The 25483-nt window shown below is 40.0% G+C and overlaps 3 protein-coding genes and 3 pseudogenes across 8 annotated transcripts in view; all 6 read left to right on the forward strand.

Moving 5' to 3' along the window:
• Positions 1-24436, forward strand: part of LOC120567230 (protocadherin alpha-3-like) — a 56064-nt gene extending 31628 nt beyond the window's left edge. The window contains exon 2 of the mRNA XM_039814142.1: positions 22711-24436. Within this exon, the coding sequence (XP_039670076.1) occupies positions 22711-22728 (18 nt within the window). The 3' untranslated portion in view covers positions 22729-24436. The remainder of the gene's footprint in view (positions 1-22710) is intronic.
• Positions 1-24436, forward strand: part of LOC120567236 (protocadherin alpha-8-like) — a 30682-nt gene extending 6246 nt beyond the window's left edge. The window contains exon 2 of the mRNA XM_039814146.1: positions 22711-24436. Coding sequence (XP_039670080.1) covers positions 22711-22728 — 18 coding nt within the window. The 3' untranslated portion in view covers positions 22729-24436. The remainder of the gene's footprint in view (positions 1-22710) is intronic.
• Positions 1-25483, forward strand: part of LOC120567189 (protocadherin alpha-C2-like) — a 153391-nt gene that overhangs the window by 18145 nt on the left and 109763 nt on the right. The window contains exons 1-2 of one of the 6 annotated variants that reach the window (XM_039814069.1): positions 10886-13552; positions 22711-24436. The exons of 3 other annotated variants lie outside the window; for them this stretch is intronic. In XM_039814069.1, coding sequence (XP_039670003.1) covers positions 11195-13552; positions 22711-22728 — 2376 coding nt within the window. In that variant the 5' untranslated portion in view covers positions 10886-11194 and the 3' untranslated portion in view covers positions 22729-24436. Of the gene's footprint in view, positions 1-10885; positions 13553-13925; positions 16425-22710; positions 24437-25483 lie in introns of those variants that run through there. 2 more of the 6 variants (XM_039814065.1, XM_039814066.1) reach the window with 2 other exon arrangements.
• Positions 352-24436, forward strand: LOC120567244 (annotated as a pseudogene).
• Positions 3551-6443, forward strand: LOC120567237 (annotated as a pseudogene).
• On the forward strand, positions 7260-9817 carry LOC120567235 (annotated as a pseudogene).

Here is a 25483-nt window from a genome sequence, read left to right on the forward strand (position 1 = left end):
ACTATACCATACCGTAGAGTTGCAACTACTGCATGGTAATGTGGAAAAACTTACTTAAGTTGACTCAGTACGACAAGAGAACCTGAAAACAAATGTGATAACGTCTTAATCGAAGAGGTCCTGTATACTGAACTGCAAAACTTCACTATCCCTGTCCTAGGTGCTGAAAGTGTTTGGCTTCGTTTTCCGGTCTGAAAACCAAACTAACAATGATCTAATGTGCAGTACATCCTTCACATTTCTGCAGTGAGAAATAAGGTCGCATGGTGTCAGTGTAATGTAAAAAGTCAGCGTTGCATGGGCTTATCGCCATTGGTTTTTGGTTCCACCTCCTGAAAACATTCTCACTTCGCTACCAGCAGGATCGTTCCTGTGCCTATATTGTGTAAATTGTCGGTTTGCCTGAATATCTGGATATATGGGAAGTGAATTAATATGTGTATATATAGCAAAGTGTTGAAGTCCGCATTTACAAAGTAGTTATTATCCTTGTGATGGATTACTGAGGAGTTCGTGTTTAACCATGGAACAAAGAAGATGCGAGCCACGAAGGGTATATCCGCGAGGATATTTGTTCGGCTGCGTGGTTGCTGTGGTTCTGTGGAGCGTGGCCTCGGCGCAATTAAGATACTCCATCTCTGAGGAAGTAAACGAAGGAACTGTGGTTGGAAATATAGCAAAAGATCTGGGAATAGATAAAAGCACGCTGAACGACAGGAAGTATCGGATTGTTTCTAGTAATGCGGATCCCCTTTTCCATGTAAATCAGAATGATGGTGTCCTGTATGTGAGCCGACAAATTGACAGGGAAGAGGTGTGCGCGCATAGCAGTACATGTTTAATAAATCTGAAAACCGTGTTAGAAAACCCACTGGAGGTTCATTATGTTAGAATCGAAGTTCTGGATATAAATGACCATTCCCCTAATTTTCCAGAAAGAGAGACAATATTAGAGATTTCAGAGTCCGTGTTGCCCGGAGCACGGTTTCAGCTAAAACCTTCACGGGATCGAGACAGCGGTCATTTCTCTGTGCAGCAATATAAACTCAGCCAAAACGATCACTTCCGTTTGGAAGTTAAGGATAAGGGAGACGATGGTAAAATACCTATATTGGTTGTTCAAAAATCTTTAGATAGAGAAACTGCAGTAAGCCACTCATTAGTGCTGACTGCATTGGATGGAGGGAAACCTCCGAAATCTGGCGAGATGAATATTCTAGTAAATGTTTTAGATGTAAATGATAACGTGCCTGCTTTCTCTAAAGATGTTTATTCTGTGATGCTCGATGAAAACGCTCCAGTAGGTACAACAGTCATACAAGTGAATGCAACTGATTTAGATGAAGGACCGAACGGAGAAATAGTTTACTCATTCAGCAAGAGTATGAATCAGAATACGTTAAATATTTTTGATATCAATCCATCAACAGGTGAAATAACTGTTAAAGGTTTGGTAGATTATGAGGAGAAGGACAGATATGAAATTGAAATTCAGGCATCAGATAAAGGTCTGGCTCCTCTTACGACAGAAAAAAGCGTCATTATTAAAATAGTTGACGTTAATGATAATGTGCCTGAAATTGAAGTCACATCGTTTTCAAGCTCAATACCGGAAGATTCCAGACCAGGAACTACGGTTGCCCTTATCAGTGTTAATGACTTGGACTCTGGTCTCAATGGAAAAGTTATTTGCGCTGTAAATGAGGATGATCCTTTTATATTATCACCATCGCAACAAGACAAAATGTATTCACTAGTAACAAAATCGCCTCTGGACAGGAGATAAACAGTCAATTCAATATATATCTGAAAACGGAAAAGGGGCCCGGGGGGGGGGGGGGGGGGGGGGGGGGGAAGGGAAGGCCCCCCCCTTTTTTTTTTTTGATGAAACGACAATGCACTTGTTTCCTATCATATTCTCAGAGATAGAAGTAAAGAAAATGAAGTGACTTCATTTCTCAACATAAACTCTGAAACTGGAGACATTTTGGCGCTAAAAAGTTTTGACTTTGAAACACTGAAAACATTCCAGTTCCAAGTTGTTGCCACAGATTCTGGAACTCCGTCACTAAGCAGCAACGTCACAGTGAACGTGTTCATTCTGGATCAGAACGACAACGCTCCAGTCATCCTGTATCCAGTCAGCTCTAACGGTTCTGCTGAAGGTGTGGAGGAGATTCCCCGCAATGTGAACGCAGGACACTTGGTGACTAAAGTCAGAGCCTATGACGCTGATATAGGATATAACGGCTGGTTACTGTTTTCACTGCAGGACGTTACTGACCACAGTCTCTTTGGTTTGGACCGCTATACAGGACAGATCAGAACACTTCGCTCATTCACAGAGACAGACGAGGCTGAGCATAAACTGGTCATACTGGTGAAAGACAATGGGAACGTTTCACTCTCAGCAACAGCTACTGTGCTTGTCAAAGTTGTGGAGCCCAAAGAGGCTTTTGCTGCTTCTGATGTTAAAAGTGCAACAAAGGATGAGGAGGAGAATAATGTGACTTTTTACCTGATGATAACTTTGGGCTCAGTTTCAACACTTTTTCTCATCAGTATCATCGTGCTGATTGCAATGCAGTGCTCCAAAACCACAGACTATACTTCTAAATATCTACAAGAGACTAATTATGATGGGACACTGTGTCACAGCATCCAGTACAGATCTGGAGACAAACGGTACATGCTAGTAGGACCCAGAATGAGTATAGGATCTACTATAGTCCCGGGCAGCCACGCGAATACACTAGTGCTCCCTGACAGGAGAGGGACATCTGGAGAGGTAAGACATTATAAGATTTTTTTGTTTTTCCTAAATAGTTATTCTATTGAAAATTAAGCTAGGCTAGGATGATATAACCAGAGAAAGAGCATTTTATATAACAATTCTGGACGTCGCTTGGTTTGTCACTAGTTTGAAAAACCCAATCAATAACCTTCAAAAATGCTTTTGCGCACTGTCTGCATTTTCTCTTGGACGAGCGATGAACACTTGTGGATTGTTTTTTCAATGTCGTTTTTTACAAAGTTTACAACTCGGTTTATCATCACTTAATTGCCTACTGTCTTTGCTGCTTTTAATATAGGCCTGTTCGTTTTTTTAAACTTTGGGTATATTTCTTAGCTGATGTATGTTACAATTCTGTTCATGTTATTCGTGCGTAATGACATGAGGTGAACGCGAACAATGAGAGCGAACTGGTTTCAGTCACACGACTGCGCTGCATCAGAATCAGAATCAGCTTTACTGGCTAAGTAAGTCTGAACACATTCAATAAATTTGACCCCGTCTTTTTGTTGCTCTAAAAGTACTGTACATACACCATACCCAATCATAGACATAATAACACCTGTCAGGAAAGGTACAGGAACAGTATGACTGCTCTGCAAAAAATGTCCATCGTTAACAAATAAATTTGAAATGGAATGATAAAATCACCAAATATATTTAGACAGAAGTAAAGTTAGTTGTTATCCCTGTCCATGGTGCTGAACCCAAGGACTAAACCACACATGGCTTTATCTCAAAGTTTGAATTAATTCTACTTGATCTATCACACAAAGATATTCTCACGTGTTATGCAGAATCCTTTGACATTTTGAGAAGCTTCGCTGTGTATCTTTATTGAAGGGAGGTATTGGTTGACACTGAGCTACCATAGCATCTATTTTCATTCACGTGACTATTTGACCATTGTTTTGACATAAATAAATAAAAAACGCACAAGAAAAAACAAACTACCATTCTGTTAAACGTGGTACTGCCGTTTGAATTTCTGCAGTGAAAATTTAGATCGCATGGTGTCAGTGTAATAGCAAAACGAAGCAGTACACGATCTTATCATCATGGCATTTTGGTTCCATCTCTTTATAGTCATCAACTCGACATTTTCGCAGGCGTTTTTCAGCTTCCTGCTGTCTTTGGAAACACTATATTTGCACTCATGTCTGTCGGTATAGGAAGAGGATCAATATTTTTACACATGGAAGATTTGGATGTTGTCATTATAATGCAGTAATTATTGTTTTTGTGAGGAATTATTGACGATTTCGGGTTTCACCATGGAACAAAGAAGATACGAGAGACGAAATGCGCGAGGATATTTGTTCGGCTGTGTGGTTGCTGTGCTTTTGTGGAGCGTGGCCTGGGCACAATTAAGATACTCCATCTCTGAAGAAGTAAACGAAGGAACTGTGGTTGGAAATATAGCGAAAGATCTGGGATTAGATAAAAGCACGCTGATCGACAGGAAGTATCGGATTGTTTCTAGTAATGCGGATCCCCTTTTCCATGTAAATCAGAATGATGGTGTCCTGTATGTGAGCAGAAAGATTGACAGGGAAGAGGTGTGCGCGCAGAGCAATACGTGCTTAATGAATCTAAAAACCGTACTAGAAAACCCACTGGAGGTGCACTACGTAGGGGTTGAAATTCTGGATATAAATGACCATTCTCCCAGTTTCCCAGATGAAGAAAAAACGCTGGAGATGTCAGAGTCTGTATTACCCGGAGTACGTATTCCGCTTCAACACGCACGAGATCCAGACGGTGGTCCTTTTTCTGTTCAGCAGTATACACTCAGCCCAAACGACCACTTCCGTTTGGAAGTTAAGGATAAGGGTGAAGATGGTAAAATACCTATATTAATCGTACAGAAATATTTAGATAGGGAGTCTGCGGGATGTCACTCATTAGTGCTGACTGCACTGGATGGAGGGAAACCTCCGAAATCTGGCGAGATGAATATTCTAGTAAAAGTTTTGGATATTAATGATAACGCGCCTGTTTTCTCTAAAGATGTTTATTCTGTGATGCTCGATGAAAACGCTTCAGTAGGTACAATAGTCATACAAGTGAATGCAACGGATTTAGATGACGGACCGAACGGAGAAGTGGTTTACTCATTTAGCAGTATTGTGAATCGTAAGTTATTAAAGCTTTTTGATATCAATCCATCAACAGGCGAGATAATTGTCAAAGGTCTCATTGACTATGAGCAAAAAGACAAATATGAAATTGAAATTGAAGCATCAGATAAAGGTTTTGCTCCTCTTACAACAGAGAAAAGCGTAATTATCAAGATAGTTGACGTTAATGATAATGCACCTGAAATTGAGGTTACTTCCTTTTCAAGCTCCATCCCTGAAAATTCCAGACCAGGCACTACAGTTGCCCTTATCAGTGTTAATGACTTGGACTCTGGTCTCAATGGAAAAGTTATTTGCTCCATAGGTGAAGATGTTCCTTTTGCTTTATCCCCATCTTTACAAGACAAGATGTATTCACTAGTAACAAAATCGCCTCTGGACAGAGAGAAACAGACACAATATGACCTGACAATAACTGCAAAAGACACAGGACAACCTTCATTATCATCTGAAAAGACGATAAGCGTTGTGGTGTCAGATGTGAATGACAACAGTCCAGAGTTTTCACTGAGTCCATATACTTTCTATGTCACCGAAGGCAACGATCCAGGAACATCTGTGTTTTCTGTTAAAGCCTTGGATTGTGATGAAAACGACAATGCACTTGTTTCCTATCATATTCTCAGAGATAGAAGTAAAGAAAATGAAGTGACTTCATTTCTCAACATAAACTCTGAAACTGGAGACATTTTGGCGCTAAAGAGTTTTGACTTTGAAACACTGAAAACATTCCAGTTCCAAGTTGTTGCCACAGATTCTGGAACTCCGTCACTAAGCAGCAACGTCACAGTGAACGTGTTCATTCTGGATCAGAACGACAACGCTCCAGTCATCCTGTATCCAGTCAGCTCTAACGGTTCTGCTGAAGGTGTGGAGGAGATTCCCCGCAATGTGAACGCAGGACACTTGGTGACTAAAGTCAGAGCCTATGACGCTGATATAGGATATAACGGCTGGTTACTGTTTTCACTGCAGGACGTTACTGACCACAGTCTCTTTGGTTTGGACCGCTATACAGGACAGATCAGAACACTTCGCTCATTCACAGAGACAGACGAGGCTGAGCATAAACTGGTCATACTGGTGAAAGACAATGGGAACGTTTCACTCTCAGCAACAGCTACTGTGCTTGTCAAAGTTGTGGAGCCCAAAGAGGCTTCGTGCTTGCTTTAGTGAAAAGTGCAACAATGGATGAGGAGGAGAATAATGTGACTTTTTACCTGATGATAACTTTGGGCTCAGTTTCAACACTTTTTCTCATCAGTATCATCGTGCTGATTGCAATGCAGTGCTCCAAAACCACAGACTATACTTCTAAATATCTACAAGAGACTAATTATGATGGGACACTGTGTCACAGCATCCAGTACAGATCTGGAGACAAACGGTACATGCTAGTAGGACCCAGAATGAGTATAGGATCTACTATAGTCCCGGGCAGCCATGCAAACACACTAGTGCTGCCTGACAGGAGAGGGACATCTGGAGAGGTAAGACATGTTTTGTGAAAACCCTGAGCTGTTTCCACTGGCAGCCTTATAATTTGTTTGTTCATTAATTAGTCAATTATCTACTCTACTGCATATACTGTATGTGTACTGTTTGTCCGACAATATAATATAATTTTAAGAAGTAGGACATTTGACTGGTACTCTTTGGTTTCAGCTGCAATTTTGATCATAGATTTAATTATAACAGCTATTAATATAGATTGACTATTTGCTTACTTATCCGTTTTTTATGTCGTAGTCTCCTTTTTCACTATATTCTGAAAAAAACACATACCAGTATTACAATATACTTTGATTTAATCGAAGAACAGTTCAGTGTCGAACATTCTGCACTTTCACTTAGACCATGATCTGTTTTGAGCTTTCTGAGCTTCTGCGATGTAATCTAAAAGCACACATAGGATTGGGCCGAATTTTAGCGTTATTCGCTGTCCATGGTTAACCATACTTGTTTTGTTTATGAATATCAAACGAACCAAATTCAAAGTTAGTACTGGTATATTGAAGCATCCAACATGTTGGGAGAATTTGATGTTCCCATCTCCATTCAAAGGAATATTAGTTTTGTGTTTACTGTTTAAATCATCTTAAGAAGGCATGTCCTTATCTGAGGCACTGTCACTCACAACCTCTACGTACAGGGCTAAAGTAAATAAATGCAAAACCTTTCCATTTTGCTATAAAAAAAAATAGCTGTAGAAACTTTGTTTTCATTGTAGTGAGCAATAAGATCGCATGGTGTCAGTATGTTAGCAAAAAACGGATCTAATCTATCGTCACTGCATTTTGGTTCCACCTCTTTATAGGCTCTCACTTCGATACTAGCAGAATCGCTTGGCAGTTTACTGCTGTATTTAAATACATGTTGTCCCGTGTTTCTAGCATTTTTAAACAGAGTGAACATTTGCATATGTCGGATGTGTTGGATTAATTCCCTACAACACGGTTATTAATCCCGTGAGGAATCCACAACAATTTGTTTTCAATCATGGAACAAAGAGGATGCGAGGCAAGAAGGGCGAGAAGACGATATGTCGGCTGTGTGGTTGCTGTGCTTTTGTGGAGCGTGGCCTCGGCGCAATTAAGATACTCCATCTCTGAGGAAGTTAACGAAGGAACTGTGGTTGGAAATATAGCAAAGGATTTGGGATTAGATAAAAGCACGCTGAAAGACAGGAAGTATCGGATTGTTTCTACTGCGATAGAACCTCTTTTCCGTGTAGATCAGAACGACGGCATCCTGTACGTAAGCCAAAAGATTGATAGGGAAGAGGTGTGCGAGCGAAGCAGTTTATGTTTGATGAATCTGAAAACTGTACTGGAAAACCCACTGGAGGTCCACTATGTTGGAGTGGAGGTTCTGGATATAAATGACCATTCTCCCAGTTTCCCAGAGAAAGACAAAACGCTGGAGATCTTTGAGTCCGTGTTACCTGGAGTACGTATTCCGTTAAAAGCATCACGCGATCCAGACGGTGGTCCTTTTTCTGTTCAGCAGTATAAACTTAGCCCCAATGATCACTTCCGTTTGGAAGTTAAGGATAAGGGAGACGATGGTAAAATACCTATATTGGTTGTTCAAAAATCTTTAGATAGAGAAACTGCAGTAAGCCACTCATTAGTGCTGACTGCATTGGATGGAGGGAAACCTCCGAAATCTGGCGAGATGAATATTCTAGTAAATGTTTTAGATGTAAATGATAATGCGCCTGTTTTCTCTAAAGATGTTTATTCTGTGATGCTCGATGAAAATGCTCCAATAGGTACAACAGTCATACAAGTGAATGCAACGGATTTAGATGACGGAGCAAACGGAGATGTGATTTATTCATTCAGCAACAGTGTGAGTCATAGATTATTAAAGCTTTTTGATATCAATCCATCAACAGGTGAAATAATTGTGAAAGGTTTGATAGATTATGAGGAGAAGGAAAAATATGAGATTGAAATTCAGGCATCAGATAAAGGTCTCGCTCCTCTAGCAACCCAAAAAAGCGTAATTATCAAATTAGTTGACGTTAATGATAATGCACCTGAAATTGAGGTTACTTCCTTTTCAAGCTCCATCCCTGAAGATTCCAGACCAGGCACTACAGTTGCCCTTATCAGTGTTAATGACTTGGACTCTGGTCTCAATGGAAAAGTTATTTGCTCCATAGGTGAAGATGTTCCTTTCGCTTTATCCCCATCTTTACAAGACAAGATGTATTCACTAGTAACAAAATCGCCTCTGGACAGAGAGAAAAAGTCACATTATATTATAACAGTAGTTGCAAAAGATGCTGGTCACCCTTCATTATCATCTGAAAAGACGATAAGCGTTGTGGTGTCAGATGTGAATGACAACAGTCCAGAGTTTTCACTGAGTCCATATACTTTCTATGTCATTGAAGGCAACGACCCAGGAACATTTTTTTTTTTTTTTTTTTTTTTTTTTTTTTTTTTTTTTATTTAAAAAAATTTTATATTTTTTTTTTTTATTTTTTTAAGAAATGGAAGATAAAGATAAAGTGACTTCATTTCTCAACATAAACTCTGAAACTGGAGACATTTTATCGCTAAAAAGTTTTGACTTTGAAACACTGAAGACTTTCCAGTTCCAAGTTGTTGCCACAGATTCTGGAACTCCGTCACTAAGCAGCAACGTCACAGTGAACGTGTTCATTCTGGATCAGAACGACAACGCTCCAGTCATCCTGTATCCAGTCAGCTCTAACGGTTCTGCTGAAGGTGTGGAGGAGATTCCCCGCAATGTGAACGCAGGACACTTGGTGACTAAAGTCAGAGCCTATGACGCTGATATAGGATATAACGGCTGGTTACTGTTTTCACTGCAGGACGTTACTGACCACAGTCTCTTTGGTTTGGACCGCTATACAGGACAGATCAGAACACTTCGCTCATTCACAGAGACAGACGAGGCTGAGCATAAACTGGTCATACTGGTGAAAGACAATGGGAACGTTTCACTCTCAGCAACAGCTACTGTGCTTGTCAAAGTTGTGGAGCCCAAAGAGGCTTTTGCTGCTTCTGATGTTAAAAGTGCAACAAAGGATGAGGAGGAGAATAATGTGACTTTTTACCTGATGATAACTTTGGGCTCAGTTTCAACACTTTTTCTCATCAGTATCATCGTGCTGATTGCAATGCAGTGCTCCAAAACCACAGACTATACTTCTAAATATCTACAAGAGACTAATTATGATGGGACACTGTGTCACAGCATCCAGTACAGATCTGGAGACAAACGGTACATGCTAGTAGGACCCAGAATGAGTATAGGATCTACTATAGTCCCGGGCAGCCATGCGAATACACTAGTGCTGCCTGACAGGAGAGGGGCATCTGGAGAGGTAAGACAAGTTTTGTGAAAACCCTGACCTGTTTCCGCTGGCAGCCTTATAATTTGTTTGTTCATTAATTAGTTCAGTCAATCATCTACTGCATATATACTGCATGTGTACTGTTTGTTTGGAATTGTGATATAGTTTAGTGAAGTAGGACACTTGACTGGTACCCTTTGGTTTTCAGCTGCAATTTTGATCATACAGTATGCAGGCAGATCTTTAAGCATTGTTATATAGCTAATTTGTTAATAGCCTATAGGTTGATGTATATGCTTACTCATCCATTTGTCCTTCTCTCGCTATTTTCTGACAAACAAACGGCTTTTTTTTGCTGTCCATGGTACTGATATGTTTTGCTCTGGTGTTTTGATACATGTTAATACGTAAGATACATTAATTAATACTTACAATATTACAACTTCCCGCCTTTAATATTTACAAAGATATGCAGTACCTTCACGGCAATCTGAATACACACATTTAAACAGGTTAACATCAAATAACATTGGATCGTTTACTACACTAACACTTATATGGAGAAATAGGCTCTGCTCTTGAAGGTGCCCCTGAATACACTGCAGCACCTGTCACTAAACAGCATTTTAATTCCGTGTTGCTTAATTTCAACTGCTACCTGTATCACAGAATTGACTTGCCTTCGTGCGTAATCCATAGTGGTCACATTTTAGAACAATGAACGAATTTAAGTCAAATATGTTTTAGAACAAATATAATTTCTGATGTTAAAACACAGCATCTCCATCTAGATGACAAATACAATGCTGTTTTCTTGTTGCTGAATAGGAGATACACTATATTTGTCGATGCAGTTTTAACAAGTATCTATTCTGACGCCTCCGACTGCAGTAGGAAGTGTTGCTGTCCGTGGTGCTGAACGTTTTTTTTTTGTTTTTTTTTAAACGCAGCAATTTCTCTTGGCACAGAAATAAGGACCTGTTAGTGGTCTAGACTCTTCGAAATAATAGCTGTTTTTTTATAATTGATTGTGACTCGAGTTCAGGGGTTCATAAAAATGACTGTTGACGCAAATCTTTGTAAATATATTCACAAGCGGTTTGTTTCTTTTACCTAGTGTTTTCGTTGCAGTGTGAACTTTTAATTTGACCATGTTTTTAGCCTAACAGTGGTGTAATAACTTTCTGGATCGCATGGTGTCGGTATAATGGTCAATAGCGTCAGCAGAGCTTTTCGTCGTCACCATTAGGTCCAATCCTGTATTTTGGCATTACGAGTAAAGGGCTTGAACACGAAACTAGCTCTGTACAATTCCCAGGGCTTTCTTGGCGATGGAGCACAGTTTGCATAGGAATAAGCCTGATTGTTATTTTTTGACCATACAATTATAGATCCCGGAATTATTCTTTTTTTTGTCTGTACATAATGGAACAAAGCGGACGCCAGGCGTGGATAGAGCGATGGAGATGCGTCGCCTACATGGTGGCTTTGGTGACGTTTTGGAACGAAGCCTCAGCTCAGATCAGATATTCCATCTCCGAAGAGGTAAAAGAAGGAAGTGTTGTTGGAAACATTGCGAAAGACTTAGGAATTGATAAGGCCACGCTGAAAGATAGAGAGTATCGTATTGTTGGCAGTTCAACAGAACCCCTTTTTCGTTTGAATAAGGACGACGGTATTCTGTATGTAAGTAGGAAAGTGGACAGGGAAGAGATCTGTGAACGAAGCAACACCTGTATAATCAACATTAAAACCGTGCTAGAAAATCCTCTGGAAATCCATTACGTGGCCATAGAGGTGATGGATATAAACGACCACTCCCCCGTCTTTCAAGAGAAAGAGAAACGACTGGAGATATTTGAATCGACATTACCGGGAGCACGGTTCCAGCTTCAACCTGCACGCGACCCTGATGGTGGTCAGTTTACTGTTCAGCAGTATAAACTCAGCCACAATGACCACTTTCGTTTGGAAGTTAAGGAGAGGGGCGAAGACCGTAAGATGCCCTTTCTGATTTTACAAAAGCAGTTAGACAGAGAGGCTATGGGAGAACACAAGCTTCTGCTTACAGCTATTGATGGTGGGAAGCCGGCGATGTCTGGAACAATAGAAATAGTAATTGTGGTGCTCGATGTTAATGACAATTCACCTGTTTTTACAAAAGATGTATATTCTACCATCTTAAATGAAAACGCGCACCCTGGTACGTTAGTTATTCAGCTTAATGCGACCGATTTGGATGAGGGTGCTAACAGAGAAATTGTTTACACATTTGGTAAAGAAGTGGATATACACTTGCAAAAACTATTTCACATAGACCCAAGGACGGGTGAAATTAAAGTGACCGGTATAATTGATTTTGAAGAAAATAAGAGTTATGAAATTGATATACATGCTTCAGACATGGGCACTATCCCCCTTTCCACAGACAAAACTGTGATAATAAAGGTAATAGACCTAAACGATAATCCCCCAGAGATTGAAATTACATCATTTTCGAAATCAGTTCCAGAAGATTCTAGAATTGGAACAACAGTAGCTTTGATCAGCGTCAATGATTTGGATTCAGGCGCCAATGGGAAGGTTTCCTGCTTTATACGCGAGGACGTTCCTTTCGCTACATCTCCATCCTTGCAAGATAATATGTACGCAATAGTGACTAAATCACAACTTAACAGAGAAAAAAAATCTTCTTATGAACTGACAGTTGTTGCAAAGGACAGTGGTGAGCCATCGCTCTCATCTGAAAAGACAATAAGTGTGGTTGTATCAGATGTGAACGATAACAGACCACAGTTTTCAGTGAGCCCATATACGTTCTATATTACTGAAAACAATGACCTAATAGCACCAGTATTTTCAGTTAGGGCATCTGACCTTGATGATAGTGCTAATGCACATATTTCATATCACATTCCGAGGGACAGCAGTGGAGAAAATGTTGCTCTGTTTTTAAATATCAACTCTGAAACTGGAGATATTTTGACACTAAAAAGTTTTGACTTTGAAACACTGAAAACATTCCAGTTCCAAGTTGTTGCCACAGATTCTGGAACTCCGTCACTAAGCAGCAACGTCACAGTGAACGTGTTCATTCTGGATCAGAACGACAACGCTCCAGTCATCCTGTATCCAGTCAGCTCTAACGGTTCTGCTGAAGGTGTGGAGGAGATTCCCCGCAATGTGAACGCAGGACACTTGGTGACTAAAGTCAGAGCCTATGACGCTGATATAGGATATAACGGCTGGTTACTGTTTTCACTGCAGGACGTTACTGACCACAGTCTCTTTGGTTTGGACCGCTATACAGGACAGATCAGAACACTTCGCTCATTCACAGAGACAGACGAGGCGGAGCATAAACTGGTCATACTGGTGAAAGACAATGGGAACGTTTCACTCTCAGCAACAGCTACTGTGCTTGTCAAAGTTGTGGAGCCCAAAGAGGCTTTTGCTGCTTCTGATGTTAAAAGTGCAACAAAGGATAAGGAGGAGAATAATGTGACTTTTTACCTGATGATAACTTTGGGCACAGTTTCAACACTTTTTCTCATCAGTATCATCGTGCTGATTGCAATGCAGTGCTCCAAAACCACAGACTATACTTCTAAATATCTACAAGAGACTAATTATGATGGGACACTGTGTCACAGCATCCAGTACAGATCTGGAGACAAACGGTACATGCTAGTAGGACCCAGAATGAGTATAGGATCTACTATAGTCCCGGGCAGCCACGCGAATACACTAGTGCTCCCTGACAGGAGAGGGGCATCTGGAGAGGTAAGACATTTTATCGTGAAAACCCTGGCTTGTTATAGACAATTAATTGATTTATGGAAGTAATTATTATTGTGTATCATATTATTTATAATTTACGTATACTTATCCAATCAATATCACGTGTAATTATGGTAGATTGTCTTGTCATAACAATAATTCTGAAATGGTATGAGTTCACTTTTTTTTCCTTTTTGCAACCTCAGCAGGCAATTACAAATGCTTAACTACTGCGAACGTCACATAAAAAAGACGATTTTTCATTGAAAGTGTGTCTGCATTGTAACTTCAGCTCGCATGGTGTCACTGCTTGTGGAAGTGAACGACTCGTTCAACATCCTCTGCGTCAGTCGTTTGGTGCTATTTCGCGAAGGTGCACTTGTGCTTTAGGGCGATGGCTTCAAATATTTGACTCGTTCACCAACATTTTTCGAAAATCAGGCAGTTGTTATTTTTTACAAAATGTTTGTTCCTATGTAGACTCACATTTGGATTTCTAATATTTGTTTCGTTTTAATCCAATATGGCACGGCGAGGGTGCACAGCACTGTTGGAGCGCCTCATCGTTCTCATTGTTTGTTTGAATCTTACTTTTAATTTTACTTCGGCACAGCTACGATACTCTATTCGCGAAGAGCTTACGGTGGGTGCTGTTGTTGGGAATATCGCTAAAGATTTGGGGCTGGATATAGGTGCTTTGAGTGCTAGAGGATTTCGCATCGTTTCTGGATCGACCGAACCCCTCTTTCAACTGAACAACAATGGCATCTTACATGTTAACGGGAAAATTGACAGAGAAGAAGTGTGCGAACGGATCAGTACCTGCATTATCAACATAAAGACTGTGCTGGAGAATCCGTTAGAGGTGCATTACGTCGCCGTTGAGGTTTTGGATGTTAACGACCACTCTCCCACCTTCTCTGAAAACGAGACGCGTTTAGAGATCTCAGAATCTGCTTTACCTGGGGCACGATTTCAGCTACAAGGTGCCTATGATCCAGACAGTGACATGTATTCTATTCAACTGTATAAGCTCAGTCAAAATGACAATTTTCGACTGGAGGTTAAAGATAGAGGAGAAGATGGGAAAATTCCTGTTTTGTTTTTGCATAAACCGCTGGACAAAGAGACTGCGAGAAGTCATAGATTACTGCTGACAGCAGTTGATGGAGGGAAGCCTGCTAGATCAGGAGATATGACTATTATCGTTCATGTTTTAGATGTAAATGACAATATGCCAGTTTTTGCCAAAGATTCATATGCTGCGGTGTTGAGTGAAAATTCACCTATTGGCACAACTATAATGCAAGTAAATGCCACAGATTTAGATGATGGTTTGAATGGGGAGGTAGTTTATTCGTTCGGTAATAATGTAAATAATAAATTACGTAAACTTTTTGAAGTTGACGCTAATACTGGTGAAATCATTGTTAAAGGACTAATCGATTTTGAAGCAAAAGACAGGTATGAAATTGACATTAAAGCTTCTGATAAAGGACCAGTCCCCCTAGCAACAGAAAAAAGTGTTATCATAACTATTGTGGATCTGAATGACAATGCACCTGAGATTGAGGTGACATCCTTTTCAAGTGCAATTCCTGAGGACTCCAAACCTGGAACGACAGTAGCGTTGATAAGTGTGAATGATAATGATTCAGGTTTAAATGGAAAAGTAATCTGTTATGTAAGTGAGGATGTACCTTTTACATTAACACCATCTTTACAAGACAATATGTTCTCTATAGTCACCAAATCTCTGCTGGATAGAGAGCATCAGTCCAAATATGATGTAACAATAATTGCTAAAGATGCTGGTGACAAACCTTTGTCATCTCATAGGACAATAAGTGTGACTGTATCAGATGTGAATGACAACAGTCCAGAGTTTTCAACAAATCCATACACGTTTTATGTTATTGAGAACAATGTTGCAGGAGCCTCTTTATTTTCAGTGAGTGCTTCTGATTGTGATGAGGGTGATAATGCTCTCATATCATATAACATTGTGAGACATGGGGATGAACACAGAACAATCACATCATTTCTTAACATAAACTCTGAAACTGGAGATATTTTGGCGCTAAAAAGTTTTGATTTTGAAACTCTGAAAACATTCCAGTTCCAAGTTGTTGCCACAGATTCTGGAACTCCGTCACTAAGCAGCAACGTCACAGTGAACGTGTTCATTCTGGATCAGAACGACAACGCTCCAGTCATCCTGTATCCAGTCAGCTCTAACGGTTCTGCTGAAGGTGTGGAGGAGATTCCCCGCAATGTGAACGCAGGACACTTGGTGACTAAAGTCAGAGCCTATGACGCTGATATAGGATATAACGGCTGGTTACTGTTTTCACTGCAGGACGTTACTGACCACAGTCTCTTTGGTTTGGACCGCTATACAGGACAGATCAGAACACTTCGCTCATTCACAGAGACAGACGAGGCTGAGCATAAACTGGTCATACTGGTGAAAGACAATGGGAACGTTTCACTCTCAGCAACAGCTACTGTGCTTGTCAAAGTTGTGGAGCCCAAAGAGGCTTTTGCTGCTTCTGATGTTAAAAGTGCAACAAAGGATGAGGAGGAGAATAATGTGACTTTTTACCTGATGATAACTTTGGGCTCAGTTTCAACACTTTTTCTCATCAGTATCATCGTGCTGATTGCAATGCAGTGCTCCAAAACCACAGACTATACTTCTAAATATCTACAAGAGACTAATTATGATGGGACACTGTGTCACAGCATCCAGTACAGATCTGGTGACAAACGGTACATGCTAGTAGGACCCAGAATGAGTATAGGATCTACTATAGTCCCGGGCAGCCATGCAAACACACTAGTGCTCCCTGACAGGAGAGGGACATCTGGAGAGGTAAGAAAGATCACTTCATTTTAAGGCAGTTCTGGTATGAATACTGTTGATAGATGAGATGCAGATATCAGATGATTTAAGTGAGCCAAAAGTATTGAATCACACCACCAATTCAGAATAGCTGGCTTCAGATGAACCACAGACATAAAATTCATCACTCAGGGGAATGAGGAGGTTGTATGTTGTTATGAAACTGAAGAGTTAAGTTGTTGTTACAGGGGGGTCGTACGGTTGGTACTCACACAGCCCAGAATGTTAATTATATTAGTAAATAACACATTGTACTTCAGTTAGTATGCTGTGTTTGTAGCTTGATGCTGGCTGTCCTCATGTACTTAAAATAAAATTAATTCCAAGAAATGATACAACCTTATAAAATATATTGACCTTTGTGGGCTATGTAAAACAGGATGTTGTGTTCGCTGTGGAACATTGGTTAAATTAGTGAAGATGTTTCTGTAAATAGCAAAGCATCCTTCCTTGTGACACTGAAGACACTGCTTTCCAGAGAAGAGAGCCAAAGCAATCTCTTCCTTTTTTTCCTTAAGAAAATGAATGCCTCTAAACTGTTGTATTGGGTTTGTCTAGTATTTAATCACATCTGACTTTTTTCAGACCTTTGAGAACTTTGTATTGTGCACTTTGACTATTAATCATTTTAACTGTAATGTGTCTGTTTCAGACCATGGCTGGTTGTGTCATATTAAATTATAAACTGGCTGTGAAACATAATACATGCATAATTTGAGCTGCTTGTAGTTAAACCTTGTGAATAGGGAGAAATAGGGAAATGTTTAGGTTCAGTTAAAAAAGTGAAGTTTCGTTTATTGCAGTAACCACTGTCCCTTTGTGTTAGCTAATCCTTAAATTTTGAAGCAATTTCCCAACATCTGCAATGTTTGAGATGCTGCATCTAATCCTCCACTGACTTTTTTTCAGTATCCATATCATTTGAAAAGGCATATTATTTATCAGAAGAGTACAGAAATTGTAGTCAGTGTGTTTTACACGCTTGTATACATGTATGTTTTTTTGCTCTATCTATTAGTGTTGTTACATGTGTGTAAAGGGAGTGACTGACTGGCTAACAGAGTTACTCGAGGTCTGTGCTCACTGATGTAGTTGAGGTGATTCAGTGGTCCATGAATGGCTGCAGCTACGACAGAGAGAGGGGGAGAGAGGGAGCCTGCGGCTGGTGTGCAGTGAATCACAATGTACAGCCAGTCAGGTGGCGCTGGGACATTTTGCTTCAGCAGGGATCTTCATTCCGTAAGGACTGCAAAGCAGCAATAGATACAGTATATTTGTACTATTTTTCATTTAATCAACTTGTAGCGCTTTGGCCTTAAAAAAAAAATACTACAGTGATGTAAAATATTGAACATATAACATAATTTATATACACATTAGCTTCTGCGCAGTTGATCTCGTTTGACTGACTGAAAAATAGGTCATATTTTATCACATGTATGTAGGTTTGCATGCTAGGCTTCTGGGCTGATTCTCTGTCGAACACTGTGTGTTGCCCATAGCAACACACGAGGAGATCCACCTCTCTGAGTCTACTGGTTTCCACAGACTAGCATGCGCTCAGTGGTCTTAGCAACAGCAGCAGAAGAGGATGAAGGGAGGGAGAGAGGGAGAGAGAGAGCAGTAGAGGAGGGGGGAGGGGAAGTGGCTTTTGTATGGCTCATCTATAGACATCTCACAATATTTAATGAAAATTGGTTTATTTAGATAGAAACACATGGATTATATTGGTGAAATCTCCATTGTGAATCCGGCAACAGATGGTGCAAATATTGAAGCAATAGTGAAGGCAGGAACAGTTGAGCTTGTAATTAGATATTTTATAGTTTGGAGATAATCTTCCCTCTCAAACAACTGGGTCAACCTTAGATTTCCTACCTAGAAAAAAAGACTGTCAGAAAAACATATTTTAAACTGTCGGTATATTTGTCATTGTTGAAAGCTGAGTGGATATTTGGACCCACCAAGCAGCATGTAAAATAAAGCAGTCGACCAGAGTGGAATATATATGCAAGAAGGGAAAGGCTCCGTTCAGATTCAGAATAGGACAGCAACTCAGATTTATGGAGTAGAGGCTGAAAACACTTTCTCTGAACTTCCTTTGTCCAGTTTTATTCAGTGCACTTCTAGATAGCAAAAACTGCCTCTCTTTGTGCATATTTATTTGCACGTTTGTGTGTGAGATAAAAGTGTGTGGGGCATCATGTGTTTTGCAAAACAGCAGCAGTGCTAAGCTGTGCCTGGACAGCAGATGCCCAGAAAAAAGATTTATTGATGTAATTAAAAATGTGTGCATCTCATTAAACCTAAAAAGTGCAGGTGTGATGCCAGTGGATCACATTGGTTATCTCTGGTTACACCGTGAGCTGGAGTTGTGAGAAAGTGTTGAGTTGTTGTATATCACTGCACTCGTTCCTTTGCCATGGCATTTTTTTGGGGAAAGAACAAAATGATGGGAGAGTAGGAGTGGACGAATTACAAGTAGGGTCATAAACTGCATTTAGAATGCAAACACATGTGCCTTGGTCTTATGAATCTACACATTGTGTTTGATTATACAAATTGTTTTAGCCTTGTTTTTTTAAAGATTATTTTTTGGGGCTTTTCCCTTTATTTTTCAAAGTGGATAGACCAGAAAGGGGTAGAGAGATGGGGGATGACACGCAGCAAAGGGCAGCAGGTCGGATTCGAACCCTGCGCCGCTGCAGGACTCAGCCAACATGGGGCGAATGCTCTTACTGGGTGAGCTAGAGGTCGCCCCTGTTTTAGCCTTGTTGACAACATGCAGGTGCTAACACAAGTTAGCAACTACATTTTAAAATGTACTTCTGTTCTTGATTTTGATTTAAAACATGACTGTACAACAGGAGACTGTAATCTAAATACAGCACGTCTATCATAGGATACTACCAGTACATTTTCATTCTGTGTGCTTTCTTTGGCAGAGGTGTGGCCACTTGCTCCAGTGGCTTTGTCTGTCTGCTTGGCTGGCTCAGCAGATCTGTGCAATTGTGTTTGCATGCTTAGTGTCTGCACTGAAAATCATTCACAGTGCAATGACCCTTGTGTTTTTTTGTATGTTGTCTTTCTTAAGTGGGTGAGAGCATGTTCCTCATTAAACTACATTCAGTGTCAAAGGGAGAGGGGAAGAGAACAAGCTAAATAACAGAGAGAGAGAGAGAAAAAAAAAAAAAAAAAAAAAAAAAAAAAGGGGGACACAGCTGTTACAGCAAGACTGTATGTATGTACTGTTATGTCAGCAGCTTGAAAGAATTGGCTTTATTCTACATGGCTGCTCTTCTGCATTCATACAAAAATGCTTTCTCCAAAGCAAACTTTCCTCCTTGTGTTCCATCCTTTCCTTTGCTTTCTAAGTTTTTTCTCCCTTAACTCTTTACCAACATTGTGGATAAACCTTTCAAAATGTTTTCTGTTGTATTATCTTCTTTCATTTCACTGTCAATTCTCAACTCCCCCCACAAACTGTATACCCCATAGTTTGCCTTTTCTTTGTTAGATACTGCAATGTAAAGGTTACTGTGTATGATATAATTCATTTGCAGTACTCCCTGTTCTATTCTGCCTCTATCTCTGTTCCGTTTCATGTATTGGCCTGTTTTTCATTTCTCCATGTTGGCAGCTTCCCTCTCTGTCTCCTCACGATTTCTCTCCTCCTTCTTTACCCTCCATATTGATATCACCCCTCCCCCATCACACTCTTGGCCTCCTTTTCTCGCTTTTATGTCTCTGTCCTTCGTTTCCTCTTTCATATGCCACCCTTTTTTGTCTCCCTATCATTTTCTGTCTTTCTTTCTGTAGTCTTTCTCCTCTCTCGTTCTGTCACATGCTTTTCAGCTCTGTTGCTGTGCCTCATGCCTGTAGGGTTGTGGCTGTGGATGCTGCATGTGCTGTTGTGTGTCAGTAGGGCACATTCTCTCTTATTGCAACAGCTTTGTTGGAGGATGGCGCAACTCACATTGAGGTCAGCAGCAGTGATGGTAATCTAATTTACACACACAGTCGGTTACATGAAAACAGCTACTATCTTTATGTTCACGCACGCTTGTGCTCATAGACACACATGCACAACAACACAGCTGCACATACTCACAAATGCCTAATCCACTTTATTGAAAGGCACTTTCACAGAAGGGGGCTGGATGGATAGAGGGAAAGACATGCAGAGAGCAAGAAAACAGAGCACATGCAGAGCATGCTTCTTTGGTAATATACTGTATATTGACTCGCAGAGATAAGTAAAGACACATCCACTGTGAGATAATTAGGCACTGTCCCAAAAAAGCATTGTGCTTTGCAAACTTTACATCTACAGTATACTCTGTTCTTATGCCTTTGTGTGAAACATCTTTCTTTTAATTTCTATCTCTCCTCTAAACCTTGCTTTCCTTTGTTTCCTGAGATCAGTCATTTAAAGTCACTTACTGTACACTTGAATTCAATGATTACTGAGATAAGTCCTCCCACCATTTCACTATTAAATTATGTTCATTTCCACTCTCTTTTCCTTTGTTGCAGATTCCAATTAGAAAAAAACAATCACAAGCATTTAATATGGCTAACAAGCACCATGCATGATTTAAAACTTTGATGAAGCTGAACTGTAGAGGCAGGTAATCAGCCACATATATAATGTTCATCATCACTTTATCATTTAACATCCCCCCCAGCACTATATTTTATCACCAGTCACTTACAGTTGACAAGGTTGACTCGAGAGTTAGTTTTCACTAATTAAGCTGATGAGTGAATGTGAATGGAGAAAGAGAGGTGGTATATAAAGTTTGATTTTTGTTGACTATTATATTGGCATTGTGTTAATTAATTAAGAAATAACTGCTGTTTTAGGTTCTATTGTATTGTTCCTCATTAGCTGCATGCGGTCCAGATGCTGCTAAACAGTTTGTTATCCGGGCTGATACTAGATGTAATGCCCCTGTTTGCTTGTGTGTAGGGGAGTGTGAGTGTTTTTGTCAGCGTTTCCTCTCTGCGGACCATTCAGGTTATTTAGTGTTGGTGAATCAGGAGGATGCAATTGTGAATTTCAGCAAGCACAGGCACTGCTGCAGTGCAGCTTATACAGTATATGGTCAATAACAGTCAGTACAACCCTCTGAAGTGCTATACTTTGAATGCAGCGTGGCAAAGAAAGGTTGGACAAAGTTTCTCAGTATTATAGCATTTACATGTGACTTTAACTTTGAGTTTGATATATAAAAGTTTAAAATCCTGCACTTTTATATAAACGGATACCAGTTGTTATCTATAATGTGTGACACTGACACAGATTTCAACTGTACAGAAAACCCTTTCTTCTCTACTGACAAAGAGTAACAACACGACATGCAGATGTACTAAATGTTTGCACTGGTTTACCAGGGCAAAATCAGAGTCAGTGGGCCAAAAATTGCATTGCAGGCTGCATTCTAAGCTGTGGGCCAAGACTCCCTGGCACAGCTCCTTTCGCTTGTCATTTGTCCTAGAACATGATGAGACTGGTTCGGACCAGCCTAGTCACTTCTCTTAAGAAAATGGGTCAAAGCTGGTTCTTCCTTGTTGATACACAGACATGACAGTTTTATTTGTGAGCATGTACAGCAAGTCTGACCTGGTTGCCTTCGTATCATAGCAAATAGTAAGGAATCTGTAAATATATTTCTGTCTCACTACTATCACCTTCATGCCTGGTATTGTGTGAGTATGGCTGACCCTTTCTTCTCTCCACCACTCGGTTATATAAGCTCTTAGTTTCATAACGTCTCAGTCCATTGACTCATTGCTGTGTGGATGAGTCCTAAGGTCCTAAGGTTGGACCTTGCCATTCTCACTTTAGAATCACTCCACTGCAGCTGAATCAAGGCCTTTCTCCAGGTTGTTAACCATGTCTACGTCTATGCACATTAACGACATTGCACTAATGAAAACCATTTATGCACACTATCTTCATGTGTCATATTAAACACATAGATGATGAGCTTATCTTATAATATCTAGTGCTACATTATGCGATGTGCTCTCTGACTTATTTTTGAATTAACTGATCTTTTAACAATGTAATAATTCACCAGCAATAATAATATTAATACAATAACAGCATTAAACAACATATAGGCATACCTATATCATATATATCTGTCTGTTTGTCTGATGTAACAACCACTGCTTGATAGCTTTGATAGCTTAAGTGCAGTTAGACCAGTGCTATGTTTAAATATTTTTTTTTTTTCTGAATCAACAGAGGTCAGAACAGATGTAGGTCTGCACTGCACTTGGCATCTGTATGAGCTACAGCCACAACATCTGCTGCTGTGCTTAGGTCATCACTGCATGCCTGGAGGATTGAACTGACTGAGCGGGCAGCGCAAGGCTACATGCAAGACAGACAGCTATTAAGTGGAAAACAAGTGAAGACACAGTTGGTTGAAAATCCCCTTTAAGGTCACCCTGTTGCCTAAAAGCGCCCAGTGATCTAGATTTAATGGGATGGGGTTGTGATCTCTGATTGATAGAATGTGTGGGTGAGGAAAATCCAGAGTCAGCTGTTTAGACATTGGATGCAGTCATAGTAAGAGGATTGCCTTCTTACAGCAATACATCTGCACTGCTCACTGTGGAGTAGACGGGGTATAAGGCCACAGTTGCCATACACTTGTCTGATTAAATACCGTATGTTGTATTAATTTCTGGCCATGCATGGATGGGATCAGATGTTGGCTGTTAGATGGATCCAGTCTCTAGCTGAAGGGTTCCTCTCCCCCCTGTGGTTATTTGCCACTGTCATATCCCCACTAAGCATCTTGGGTAATTACTATGCCTTTATTTAGCAATTGCATTCTTATTTCTCTGGATGTTCCCTGTGTGGGTATTCACAACAAGAACGTTCTATAGTCAAGCTTATGTGTGTTTATGACTTCTTTAATGTTGCTACACCACAGTATTGATAACTTGTCATTTTCTTTTAATGCTTTTTTACATGGTTAGCAGGAGTGCAAGTAGAATTCCACTAGAATGTGTGCGTCTGTTCAGTTACAAGGCTGTAACTAAAACAACATTGTCTGAAAAATAATACAGAAAAAACTTTGTATATATGTGTGAGTATGTTTCATTAATTGTATATTGAGTTCATTGAGTGGTCTGGTCAAACTGGACATAACCTTCCTTTGTGATCTAATCGTGATATTTGTGTCATGCAAAAAGCATATTGTCACTGTGTTTATTTCATAATTTAACTTTAGTAGTATTGCATGGCCCTCTAGGAAGATTTTGCATCTCTTGAACTGTAAGGCATTTTCAAAAAAGCAATTAGGTCAGCTCAGACAAACAAACAGTAAATTATTTTTTCTTTTTTCTTAAAAGTTCAAATGTTGAAGGTGCGAGTTTTCACCAGACGTCAGTGATAGATTAAACAGCCTTTTTCTAAAAGCATGAAAATGTGGTCAGAATTGTATCATAAAGACATATAAATCATTCACTGTCCTGATATCAAGCGTGTGTGATGCCACTGACTGTAGATAGAGAAAACGCCTGTTTTAACACTTATTAAAGCTACATGTACAGGCTGAAACGTCTTATCCACTTTCTTCTTATTTTTAAAATGGCCCGACCGTCATTTGGCTCCTTCTGGTCATCCCTGAGAGTGTGAACCAGTGAGCTGTTCTGTACAGTGGGTGAGTCATCTCATCCCACATGTAGATTTTCATTTTGTGAAGTTGGTCTGCTGTGTTTTATTTTTAGGTGAACCATCTGTAATGGAAACATGAAATCAGGATTCATGGTCTTTGGCATTCATGGTTATTGCTATTATTCCATCATGATATTAGGGAGATTTGGTTATGTGATGCCCTGTAGCAAAACAGACTTGAGTTGTGTGCATGCTTGTTTAGATGTGTACTGATCGCTAAATGTTCTTCCATGTTTCCCGCCATCTTAGTGGGTGCAGTCTATGAATAAAACAATGAAACATGGGTGTGGAAGAGGAGTGTTAATGATGTAAACCTGACTCATATCCCTCTCTCTCCTCCCACCGACTGGCTCCCTCTTCCCCTGCCTTTGTTCTCGTAATTTGCTCCAGCCTCGTGTGCTTTCCTTCTCGCCTTCACATTTTACTGGTTTCTTTTCATTTTCTTGTTTTTTCAGTACATATCTTTTTTTTTCATATCACTTCTTCTATCTCATTCTTAGACATAATCTTTTTCTCTGATTTGCTTCATCCCTCTCCTCTTCCTGCACATCCTGATTTCCTCTAGCTGGTACTCTCTCTTATGCCCCCTCCTGTTTCTTCATGTAATTACAAGCTGATAGATTATGGCTGACACCATTTGTAGGCTGTGTTACTCTCTATCGGTCTCTCTCACCTTTCTTTTTCATTTAAATCTTTTATTCTTAGTTTGGTTGTTAATTGCAATTGGAAAACATAGCTTTGTCCATTAGTCTTTATTCCATCATGCTTTCTCCGTTCTTCTCTATCTTTCTGACCACAGAGACAGCCTCTCCTCTTTACACTACCTCTTCTCTCTGTAGAAACTGGAGCAGTGAATAGAGCTGAATATGTCAAAGCACCTTCTCTTTCCCTCAGCCTTATGACTGCAGCAAAAGCAGAGGAATGAGACGCACTACCAAACCTTAGTCTGGCTCTTCACAGTCTCAGGCCTACAGCCAAAGACAATAATCTGAATCTATTCTCTGTTACTGTGTACGTGTCCTGTATATGAACCAAGAGTGGCTATTTTGGCCATTTGTCGTTGAACTGACTTGGCCTTAACAATTGTCAATGGCTACTTTATACAGTATGCAGTGTGAGAACTGTCAGACATAGCGATAAAGCATGGTTTTGTTCTCAAGGCTTTTCAAGCGGTACTTTCACCCTCCTATTTTCCTTACAAATGTGTCTGCGGGTTTTCACATTTAAATGTTCCATTTGAACTGAACATATATAACCAATTATAAGAAAACCAACGTGACTCAATTAACTCTTGCTTTGTTGTACTGTATAAAACCACTCCACATGGTGT

The sequence above is a fragment of the Perca fluviatilis genome, chromosome 10 (assembly GCF_010015445.1).
Source record: "Perca fluviatilis chromosome 10, GENO_Pfluv_1.0, whole genome shotgun sequence".
Lineage (NCBI taxonomy): Eukaryota > Metazoa > Chordata > Actinopteri > Perciformes > Percidae > Perca > Perca fluviatilis.